Source organism: Psammomys obesus, unplaced genomic scaffold (genome assembly GCF_907164565.1).
Source record: "Psammomys obesus unplaced genomic scaffold, mPsaObe1.curated_primary_1811, whole genome shotgun sequence".
NCBI lineage: Eukaryota > Metazoa > Chordata > Mammalia > Rodentia > Muridae > Psammomys > Psammomys obesus.
Window position 1 is genome coordinate 6,715,565 of NW_026591643.1, and position 12,377 is coordinate 6,727,941.

The 12,377-nt window shown below is 45.9% G+C and overlaps 1 protein-coding gene across 1 annotated transcript in view; it reads left to right on the forward strand.

Annotated features, from left to right (window-relative positions):
• Nucleotides 1-12,377, forward strand: part of Pappa (pappalysin 1) — a 266,143-nt gene that overhangs the window by 26,497 nt on the left and 227,269 nt on the right. The window contains exon 2 of the mRNA XM_055611618.1: nucleotides 4-119. Coding sequence (XP_055467593.1) covers nucleotides 4-119 — 116 coding nt within the window. The remainder of the gene's footprint in view (nucleotides 1-3; nucleotides 120-12,377) is intronic.

A 12,377-nucleotide genomic window follows, 5' to 3' on the forward strand; every position in this document is an offset into this window, starting at 1 on the left:
CAGCGGGCGAGGGGAGCAGCTGCGCCTCCGGGCCGACCTGGAGCTGCCCCGCGACGCCTTCACTCTGCAAGTGTGGCTGAGACCCGAGGGGGGCCAGAGGTCTCCAGCGGTGATCACAGGTAAGGCGAAAGGGGACCCCACTTCGGCGGACCACCCCGCTGGTCTCAGCCTGCGCCTCTGGGGAACGCGCGGATGTCTGGGGGTGCGGGTGGCGGGTGGGTCTGCGGGAGCGGCCCCTGGTGGGGTCCAGGGGCCGCGGAGGAGAGCCGCGAGCCTCGCTTTGACCCATCTGCGGAATGGGCGCACTGGGAAAAGATGCTTCCCTGCCTCGCGGGAGCTGTACTAGGGAAGCTCCGCGCCTTTCGGGGGGATGCTGACCCCCCCCCCCGAACTCTTAGGCAGTGATCGGATGTGCAGACGGACTCGGTCTCGGTATGGAAGGGAGGGGAACAGGACGCAGATGGGCAGCATGTGAAATCAGTGTCAGGGACCGTTAAGTTCTCTTTACTTTTGATGGAGGCACTTCTTCATCAGCCCGGTTCTCCTGAAAGTAGGCAGGGACCAGGCTGTTGTGACTGCCGGACTCACAGGTCCTAGAAGTACCTCCAAAGTTGCTCTCTGCCCTCCGCTTGCCTCTGCGATCCACCTCCACCAGGACCGCCACCCACGCTGCCTTTCAGGGTCCTCGCTTTTAAAGTCGGTGGCCTGTCACTCACGGCTGGAGCAGACCTTCCTAGCGTACACTGTCATCTTTCCGCACTTTTCTCTTTGGGGACTTTTATGAGCCCATAGTGGATTTAAGTTTTTCCTCCTCGCCCTCCCTCTCTCGCTTTCGCTGTTCCACAGCCAGCCCATAGTGAAACCGGACACTTTGCGAGGGCTGCAAACCTTCCACACGCCTCAACATCCATTTTCCCTTCTAAATGAATCTGTGGCCGTGCCTTTAATAAAACGAGGGACGGCGGAGGGGGCGGCGCTGGGGGAGAGAAGGAAAGTTTTGCCTCTTCTGTCTGGGAGATTCCCTCACTGCATAAACAATCCTACCCCGTCCTGGGACATCTTAAAGCGAGGGTCGGGTCCCCCTCCTGCGACCCCACGCCTTACACACTGCTCTCTCAGTTTATTGCCGTTTCGCCTTGGCTTAGACCTTTCCTAACACTCCACAGACTCTCCTACCTACACGAAGCCCCCTTCGGGGCAACCCAAACGCTGCTACCATGCCAGTCAAATGTGTTCTCAAAGCTTCCACTTTCCAGCTACCAAAGGAGAGCGAGAATGACTCCCCCACCACACACACAACTGACGTCATCGCTAGCTACACCCCCCCGCCCACCCCACCCCCCCGGAAAGGAGAGGGAAACGGAGCTCATTCACTTTCAGCTCTCAGACCCTGGTCAGCCAGAGGAGGAGGGTACAACACGGAATGGGGGAGACAAGATTCAAAATAATTATAAAGAAGATGGTGACAATTCAGGACTCTCTCTCGTTCTCTCTGTCTCTGTTTCCCTTTCGAGTGTGTGTGTGTGTGTGTGTGTGTGTGTGTGTGTGTGTGTGTGTGTTTCGCTTTCAAAACACAAGCAGTCTGCTGCTTGGAAGTGGTTAAAAGCGTAGACCTGCCTTTGCTGGTCTTTACCTGTTGTGCCGGTGATTCAGAAGGGGTCCCGTGGAAAGGAAAGCCGGGCTTGTACAGGTAGTCGGTGCACCTCATATATCCATATAAGCAAATCTCTGCCTCACAGGGTGCACCGGAGAGCGGCTTCTCGGCGTCTAACGCAGACCAAGCTCTCCCCTCCTGTTCTCTAGAATACGTAATCCACTCTCACAATGATTGTTGCAGTAAAATACTTTAATTGGATCGGGGATGTTAGGTTGCTATTGCTCGTATAAAATGTCTGGTTCATTTTATGCGTGGAAATAACATTCCTCACAAAACGGGAGAGAGAAAAACAACAAGACAGTAAATAAGTAAGTAAATAATAAATAAATAAAGATAGATAGATAGATAGATAGATAGATAAATAAATAGATAGATAGATAGATAGATAGATAGATAGATAGATAGATAGATAAATAAATAAATAAATAAATGGCAGGGCTGCCTGTAGCCCCAGAACGCCACGGAGCTGCTCTCTGGAGAATTCTGGTAGATTCCCGCCCCTCCCCCTCCTCCCCGAGTTGAATCGGAGCCAGATTTGGCAGTGTGTAAACACCTGGCAGCCAGCCAGAAAAGACTTATTCTGCCTTATCCTCCACACGGGGCATACTGTAGAACTAAAGAGAACCTGCTTCTCCTTGAATCAAAAAGCAAACAAACAAGAGGGGATTTTTTTTTTTTTCTCGAAGTACTTTTTTAGTTCCCTGCTCCGTGGTTAAATTTGGGCTGGAAGAGAGAGGACCCTAAGTGGGTGAAATGAGCACACTCAGGCTGTCTGCCGCAGCGACCTCAGGTGCCCGGTTGGCTGCCCGACCTCTGTTGGCTTTCTCTGGCTGGGAGTCACCGTTTTCACAGGAATCCCTGGCCGCCTATCTCCGGAGCAGCCATCGCTCAGCAGGGTTTGAAACTGCTATTTCGGGCTCAGTGCTGCTGCCTCTGTCAGCCCAGCCTTACCTCACTAGCCTGCAGGATTCAACTGGCTTTCGTAAAGGTCTAATTTTACGGTGCTGTTAACCGGGTCTGTCGTCTGGCAGAGGCAGGCCTTGCCGCTCCTGGTGGGTGGGTGTGCTCCCAGACCCGCCTGCCTCTGGTGCTATTTCTGCCGGGGTTCAAACTTCACTTCACGGATACTGCTTCCGGCAGGCACCGAAAGAGGTGGCGGGAAGGAGCAGGGGGCTTCGGAAACACCGAAAGCATACCTTCTATTTTTTTCTGAAAAGGAAGGTGAACACACACGCACAATTGTAGCATCTGCAGGAAGACATAAAACCACAGTTAGAAAGTACTGGGAAGCAGGATCCTCCTTTAGCCCAGACTAAAGGATACTTTTAAGAACTGAGGATTTCTTTAAGGTTACTATGGGCAGGGTCCCTAGAGGTTATAGATCAGTTATCATGCAGCCCGAGGAGAAGAGACTCACAGAGGGCCAAGAGATGTGCTGAATGGCAGAACTCAATGTCAGGATTTAACGCCTGGCATCCCTATTTCCGGGTCTCCCTCACTACCTAGCAGAGAGAACTATCACAAACAGGCACCTTCACCCTCACACAGGCCCACCGTCCAGGTAGTGCAGCTGCTGTTTGCCTGTGTGTGTGTGCGCGCGTGCACGCAAGTTTGTGTGTGTATGTGTGTGATCTGACACACCTCTGTTTCTGCACCACACCTGACAAATCCAGACCCCTGCCTCCCAGCCTCAGCCAACCCCAACCATACCTTACTACCCTTACATTGTAAAAGAAACAGAAGACAATAAATTACACTTGGTCCTGAATCGGAGGCCCTGAGTGGCAGTTAACCTTAGTAAATTTTTCCTTGACCTGAAAAGTGGACCCCATAAGTACTACTCTCCTCCCACCCTACCCACAACCCTTTCCATTAGTGATTCAGAATTCCAGCTGTGAGGAAGAAGAGCTTGAAACCTGAGCAACACCCAGCATCTCTGCTGGCAGGTTCTTCCGTAAGTGTTAGAAAGAATTAAGTTTGCTGGTTGCTGTTAAGAACCCTCTTCTTCCACCCTTCTGTAGGCCATTTCTTCCTTCTCACTCAGCCCTTCAACAGGTCAGAAGGCTCATTTGAAGTTCACACATGAGCTTAGCTCTCTGTAACAGCTGCAGCTCCAGCTGGGGTACAGAATACTTCACTGGCCACAGTGAAGGGTCAGTGACCTCTGTCCTTGTCCAGCTGTGACCTTGAGCAAGCCAGTGGCTCCTCCTGGCTCCAGCTTCCTCTTCCACACAGGAAAGGTGTTGTACACACTTAATGGTGATTGGGCTCAAGGGTAAAAGTACTTAGGATTGGCCGTGGTACTCAGTGGATGCTCAGCAAAGATCTCTTTAATTAGACAAGATTTTTTTTTTTTTTTTTAAGATATCAGGGTTTGGGGATGAGGGGACCAAAAGGCAGAAAGTCTGCTCTCTCAAGCAGTGTATTTCACACTTGCTTTACACCTGAGCATTTTGTCCTACTAACCACCTTGAGAAGTAAACATTGGCACCCACTATAAACACACACACACACACAAAGATACACACTGTAGTCTGTGTCAGAGTTGAAGGTCCAAAGTTTCACATTCCCTCAGATAGGCAAGTCATACCCAGAAATTCAATTCCAAAAGTGCTGATCCCTCTGTTGTTTTGGAGGGCATGAGAAGTGATAATATTTCCATTCCCTTGGACATCTCTGTACTAACCCACGGTTTTCCAGATCAGAGACAAAGAATGGAGAGGTCCTGGAGATTGCATGGAACTTGGCAGTTCTGTTTTCATTTTCATATGAAGTAGTCAGACTGACCAGGCTGGAAATATCTCTCACAGCTACTTGTTGTATAATGCTCCTTGCTATTTCATTCATCTGTCTCTCGGTTCTTTACCCTGTGAAATGGGCACTGTGATTTAAGCATAGTTCCACAACACACAATTGCTCAAAGACCCCCTAAAGAGTGTCCTGTGTATTTGAGGTGGAGTGGAGGATAACCACACCTAGAGAACACACACTGTTTTCCAGGGCCTTGGCTGGGCCTCCTGGAAGGCAGATGTGCGTGTCTAGAGCCTCCTCTTGAACTGAGGGATGTCTGCAGTTAGCATTGTTTCTTTGGGAACTGTTAAACTCTAATCTCTTCTTTGACTTTAGTCTTTCTTTAACCTGTGGGTGATCCTTTGCTAGTAATCGAAGGCATCCAGGACTGCTGAGAACTGTGAGTTGTGCAGCCAGTGGCTTGGAGAGGAAACATAGATCCCAAGGAATAGGAGGTGAATGGTGATTGTAAATCACTGGCCACATGTCACACTCACACTCCTGGGTTCCCTCCCACTTTCCCCTATGCTACTGTCTAATGAACGAATAGACATAATTTAGGCTGTTAAACTTCAGAAGCATCTTTGTCTCTTTCTTCACAGAAGAAAGTAACCTAGAAACAAAAGATGTAGAACATTCAGATGCGTGGAACAGAAATGGTTGGCTCAGGCTGAGACTTGGCAGCCCATTGGATCAAGCAATTCAATGCTTAAAGAGAAAATCAAGGATCAGGGTCACACAGAACACTGCATTCACAGACCTTTCTGGCTTAGAGGGGCTTGTGAGACATTTTGATCCATTAGTTATCAGTCCCGGACATAAAGAATGTCCAATCTTTAGAACATCCTCCAGGTTAGCATGTATATATGATCCATGCACAAGGACATCCAAGCTAGGATTACAACAACTTTAAGGCTAGCCTAATCTACATACAACATTTCAGACCAGCCAGGGGCTACATATTATGACTCTATCAGTCAATCATTAAACAACTCAGCTCAGGCTTCACACTGGGGTTACTGTGGCTAGCCTGAGCACAGATATTTCTCAAAGAGTTCCTAAGTAATACAGAAGGACCATCAGTGGGGAACCTAAGATAAAACTTTATGTCCTCTTATTGTGCAGGTGGGTAAAATGATGTAGTAAATAAAAATGACATTCTTTGATTCCGGGGTGGGGGGCATGGTTAGAACTGTCACACCCCAGAAAGGAGCTGTCTTCCAACCTGTTATCTCTGCTTCCTATCAGCCTCTAGCATTGTTAGGGCTTGGTAGTGCATTTTTCCCCCTGAGTTCTTCCTGTGCTCTGAGACGTGTTCCTTCTCCCTGGTACCTCCTTTAAGGTAAAAGCATGCCTGCATGGAGTCATGCTGACTTGAGTTTCAGGCACCTGATTTCAGGTGAACTTACCAGTGTCAAAGGAGAGCCTCACCAAGAAGGAATGTCAGAAGGGAAGGGAAGATTAGCTCTGAAACAACCTCCACTTTTATTCCTGATATTTCAGAAACCTCTCACCTTTAGATCTCAATCCAGCACTGACTGTAGGAAGACAAAAGACAGCCACACCCCTGTTCCTCGATGAGGACTTCCACTGCGGGCTCTTTAGATTTTATCTACTGTGGCAGAGGCTTCTGTCCAGCATGTGTCTGTTTCCCAGCTCTCTGGGTTCTGTCTCTTTACAGTTTTGCTCTCCTCAGAGTCCCAGTAGTGTTCACTTGACACAGAGAAAACTGTGCTTCCTGCCTTGAGCAGATCACTGGGAATGCTCACTTGGGACCCTGACACCAGTAAGTGAAAACTGACCTCCAAAGTCGGGTCTCTCAGGTGCTGCACATTTGGAATTGAGAATCAAGAGTTCACAGGTCAGGTCCTAGTTTCATGTCGTCTAAGTTCTGTGACTTTAAGCCAGTGGGGCAGGCTTGTGATTACACTGAACATCCTCAGCTCATAATTATCACGGAGACCAGGTGAGACCATGACAGGAGATGCTCTCCGCAGAGCTGAAAACCAGCACTTATGCAGCACGGGTAGGAGGAGGTGTGGATTTGTGCAGCACGGTCATTCTCAGAAAGGTGCCTTTATTTTTACTATCATCTTTTACACTGCAGATGATAAACAGTGATTGAGCCAGCAAACCTCCTCACATACATGATCTCACTGCAGTCCTTTGATATTGGGGTTCATAAGTCTTCCAAACCTTACCAGACAGTGTTGTGTGACATTGGCAGCTCGTGGCTCCTGTCTGGGACCCACTGTTCTCGATATAAAGAAGAGACAGGGATGGCATAGAAACCATACACCATGCCCCTGCAACTTTAGGGCACCTCTGGAGAGATTCGAAAGGCCAGGATCCTACCTCAGATACCTCCTCTCCTTGATATTCTGCTTAAATCACACCAGTCTATAGAATCTCTCTGTGTATGCCTGTCTCTCTGTCTGTCTCTCTCTGTCTCTGTCTCTTTCTCTCTCTCTGTCAAGGGAACCACATTCCTCCTTTACAAAGTATTTGAATGGACAAAGACTTACAGGGAGGTATTTGCAATAGTGTTAGGTGTGATTATAGCATTATTATCACAAATTCTAATTTGTTAAAAATGCGCACTGAAGCACCTATAGGTTAAGTTATATTATCTCTATTTTTTGTTGTTGTTGCTTGTTTTTAAAACTCTAAAAATGTAGGGGCTTGGGGCAGGAATGAGGAATGCTAATGATGTAGTGATAGGCACTGTTGAAATGGCACAATAGAAACATGGGATTTAATGCATATTTTGTGTTTGTGTGATTTTAAAAAATGTAATTAAAGCTTTCCATAATAAAAAGTAAAAAAAAAAAATTCAAAATGCTGAAGAGCCAAAGAAGGAGATGACATCTCAGAACCCTAAGCATGATATGAGCTCATGTGTTCACAAACAAAGAAGCTGGAATCCAAGGTCACACAAAGACTAACAAGTCCTGACACACTCTAGGCTTCAGATACTAGGATCTCCCTGGCCATCCCTATGTTTACCTGCAAACTCTGGTTGCCATGGCCAGCTGGGGGAAGCTTGAGGAAAAAAGAATAGAAAGGATCAGCATATGAGGCTAGTGGAGGCTTTCCTACTAACATGTTTTCAAATGACAAATGTCTTTGCTGTGTCAGACTCACCTATATGTGGAGAAACCCAGCACCCTTGGCTTCCTCACAATGCCAGGAGATTTATTACTTTCTGTAAAACCCACAGTGTAACACAGCAATATACACGACTCCAGTTGCATGTGGCTGTGGTTCTCTTTCACTAGTTCCTATCTCTTTCCATCCCAATTGCCCAGAGTACCTTCTATCTAGCATCCTCTGGAGCCTTCCAGGGAACTTGGGGAAAGGAGTGTGTGTTTACTGAGGAAATATTTTGCAATAGTTGATCTTGGGACTCAGGAGTCAGCCAGATTTGATTTCCTGACTTTTGCACCTGCTACCTACATGACCTTGGGGCAGGTACTCAGTATCTCTAACTTCCCTTTCACCATCTGTAGGATCCAGTTAACAGGAGTTCTTACTTACATCATGGGGTTTTTCTGAAGATTAACTTTATCTCCTTGTGGAAAACGCTCAGTAATAGAGTCTAGATGACAGGTAACCCAAGAATTGTTAACTTATGTTGATGCTACTTGTATTGACCCTTGCTGTACATTATTTCTAGTTCTTTCTGTGATTCTGAGATTTAGACATGTCTATCTCCTTTGCCAAAACCAAGAATTCCCTTCCCCTCTCTTGCTACTCAAGAAAGATTTATGAACATCATTATAACACTAAAACAACAACAAAAATAACTGAACAAAAGTGAGGATTATACAAAAAGGGGATTGCTTCATTTTACAGAAGAAGTATGTTCTTAAACCAGAAAATCAAAGTAATGAAGACAGAGTGAGTATGTGAACTCTTAGTCTCAGCATTCAGCAGGTACTTTTGTGAACTTCCACTATGTGTTGGGGACAATTTTGAGTTCTCTAAAGTCTCTTCGCCCTCAGGGAGTTCAAATTCTAGGTGCTAGGAAAAGATGGGGACAAATTGTAAACAAGAAAGCTGCTGCATCATCTAATGGCAGACGACTGTTGACTCAAAAATTAATAATAATAATAATAATAGAAGAGATGTGTGTAGGGTGCTGGTGGCACAAGGCTCGAGGAGAGAGACTGGAGAAGGCTTTCTTGTTTACACTTCTATTTTATTTATTAATTACGCTTTATTCACTTTGTATCCCCCCATAAGCCCCTCCCTCCTCCCCTCCCAGTCCCACCCTCCCTCCCCTTCCTTCACTCATGCCCCTCCCCAAGTCCACTGATAGGGGAGGTCCTCCTCTCCTTCTTTCTGATCTTAGTCTATCAGATCTCATTAGGAGTGGCTGCATTGTCATCTTCTGTGGCCTGGTAAGGCTGCTCCCCCCTCAGGGGGAGGTGTTCAAAGAGCAGGCCAATCAGATTATGTCAGAGGCAGTCCCTCTTCCCATTACTATGTAACCCACTTGGACACTAAACTGTCATGGGCTACATCTGTGCAGGGGTTCTAGGTTACCTCCATGCTTGGTACTTGGTTGGAGTATGAGTCTCTGGGAAGACCCCTGTGTTCAAATTTTCTGGTTCTGTTGCTCTCCTTGTGGGGTTCCTGACCTCTCCAGGTCTTACTATTTCTCACTTCTTACATAAGATTCCATGCACTCTGCCCAACAGTTGGCCATCAGGCTCAGCGTCTGCTTTGACAGTCTGCAGACTCTTTGTGGACTGCCTGTGCTGCAGAGACTGATGCACTAACCAATGACCATGCATGGAGAGAACTTAGAGGCCCTGCTCAGATGTTGTTGATAAGCAGCTCAGTCTCCTTGTGTGCCCTCGAGTAAAAGGAGCAGGGGCTGCCTCTGTCATGAACTTGGTTGCCTGCTCTTTGATCACTTCCCCCTGGAAATGAAGCCTTGCCAGGCCATAGAGGAAGAGGATCCAGGCAGTCCTGATGAGACTTAACAAGATATGGGCAGATGGCAGGGGAGGAGCACTCCCTCTTTCAGTGGACTAGGGGAAGAGGATGGGGGCAAGAGTAAGGGAAGGTGGGACAGGGAGGATATGAGGGTGGGGGCTATAATTGGGGTATAAAATGAATATATTGTAAATAATAATAATAACAATAAATAATAATAATAAGAGATGCATTGGGAAGGAGGTGGAGAAGCAGTCTAAAGAAAGGAAGGCTGTCTAAAGAAGGAAGCTAGCAGAGGCTAGTTCTGAAAGAAGGCTGTCATTAGCTTGATGTGTAACTTTAGCTATGTTCCTTTTCCTCTTTGTTTAACCTCTCTCACCTGAAGCATAGAAGATGTTATCAGTGTATCACTGCCGTAGCCCTAAAAGGCTAGCTAGCAGAGACCTTTTTCAGCCTTTAATACCAACCGAGGCTGTCCTAGGTCATGATTATGAAGTTGATAATAGCTCTGGTTTTCTTCCATTTGGGTTTATTTTCTTCCACTAGGTGGTGCCTGGGCCTGTTACCCTCAGGGGCAATGTGCCCACACAATTTTTTCCTCCTGCCAGGAGCAATACTAATTCTCAGAAAAGAAAGACCCACTTCTCTTTCTTGCTAAGGTGTCATTAACTTACAACACTTACAACATTACTTTTTCTTTGACATATACTTTAATGAAATCCTCCCAAAAACTTTGTTCACATACCAAAATGTCAGTGGTAGAATTTCAGTCAAAGTCTGACTATAGGCATTATTTGGTGAATGTTAGTACTTCCCAATGGCTAGAAGCAATCTCTTTAATACTTGAAATAATTACAGTTGTCACAAGTATTTCCACCATAAAAGCCACCATTGAGTGACTTTTCTGATAATTGTTTATTAAGTTACACAAACTTCATAATTATGTTTACTAGACAAGGGCCACCCTAGACAAACTTCCAGACAGCACAGTCAGTTACTGGCCTATTAATATTTGTGATCTTGTACCTCAGGGAATATTTTGTCAATTAAAAATATTAAAATCCAGGGGCTTGGATGTGAGTTTATTCGGTAAACTTCTTGCCATGCACTCATAAGGACCAGCTTTTGATCTCCAAAACCCACATTATGAAGCCAGCCATAGCGAATGCTTGCAATCCCAGTGCTGAGGAGGCAGATATAGACTCTAGCCTGGAGCTAGCTGACTGGCAACTAAGAGTAATCAGTGAACCCCAGACCTCAGTGAGAGACACTGTCTTAAAAAAAGCAAGCGGTAGACAGGCCCTGAGGAGTGACAGCTGAGGTTGATCTCTGACACACACACACACACACACATGCACAAACATATGCAGGAACACACGTGAGGGCACACACACTCACATGCATGCACAGAAACCCTGAGATATGAAGCTGTTTACCCCCGCATTCTTCTACCGCCTCTGATGTCATCATTGTATCATCACTAAAAGTCATCGTGTTCCCTCTTCCTTTCTCTCCTCCCTGTGCTCCTACTTCTCATGCCCACTACTAAGACCTTTCTTCAAACAACATAAATTAAGTGCATGTGCACTTGCCTCTCTCTCTGTGTCTGTCTCCCCCCATTTGTGTGTCTGTGTGCTCATACTGGCATTATTTACTACCAACTAGAGGTGGTTGGCAGCTTGGAAGGAGAATCATGAACATCTGAGAACCTTGTAAGGTACCAAGTTCCAGCCCATTTGCAAAGTGCAACAACATCAAAGAAATAAGAATTCTGTACTGTCAGTGGTCACAGACCCTATAGACAGGAAATCTAAAGATGCAGGTAGGTGTGACTGCCCAGCCCCATAGTGAAAAAGTTGTTCTTGGGTCTGCCCTGTTTCTCTGTAGCTCGATTTCTTGATTCCCCGTTGCTCAATGTAATAGAAAAGGCAGCAGGGCAGAATGTGACCAAACAGGCTTATGTGGAAAGGACTATTTTCCCAAACTGAGACTGGAGACCTTTTATGTAAGGAGGTTGCTGAGGAAGTACAGAAGGATGTGATCGTCAGCATTTGGATGGAAGACAGCCTTGCTCTAACACATGCTCACAGTCATGGATACAAGAAACGAATACATTCAGTAGGCACTCTTAGGAAGCCAAAGAATCAAGGTGTGTGAATGCCAGAAGTATGTGTTCAGCCATTCATTTCATAGATGTGGAACTGTGATGCTGGTGAGGAAAGTAGTAGGTCAAAGTCAATGGTTGGGTTTGGAAGGCAAGAGCCAAGAGCCTCTTGCAAACCTCTGCATAGTTTCTCAGAAGTTAACTAGCACAGCTTGCTGATGGTGCTCTTCCATCTCCAAATTCTATCCAGTGTAGGTTTGTAGAGGAGAACCAGCTGTGCATTGAAATGCTTTACATATACCACACATTCTGATCTTTCTATAGCTATAAAGAAAATCTGGCTCTATTACTTCTGGTTAAAGGCTCTTCAGTAACAATTGAATTATTTAAAGTTCTCTTAGATGCTACTGCTTTTTATTACATCACTTTATTTGCTTATTGAATATTCCTGAATACAGTTTTACATCCTGTATAAAGCTCTACAGCTTTCTGATCAAGGTCTCTTTCTTCTGAAAGAGCCCTCACTGCATCTTTCCAACTTGTAATTTGCTTTTCACCTTTCTTATTCCTCTCATTATTGTGACTTATGAAAATTTACATTTATAAATGCCTGGACTCCTTCATTACACTTAATTATGAGCACATTTCAAATCATGTCCATCTTACTTTCTTCCCTGCCTAGCATACAAAGGAGCTTATATGTTTGTTGTTTGTTTGCTTGCTTGTTTAAGGTATAAGTAAATAGAGGTAAGAACCAGCTTAATATCTATTAACTATGGGAGAAAGAGCTCAAGGAACCTCTCAGGCATGGAGCATTACGTAATCCAAGCACATGACCTGTGTTGTGCGTCACAGTTAGCAACATTACACAGTAGTTAATTC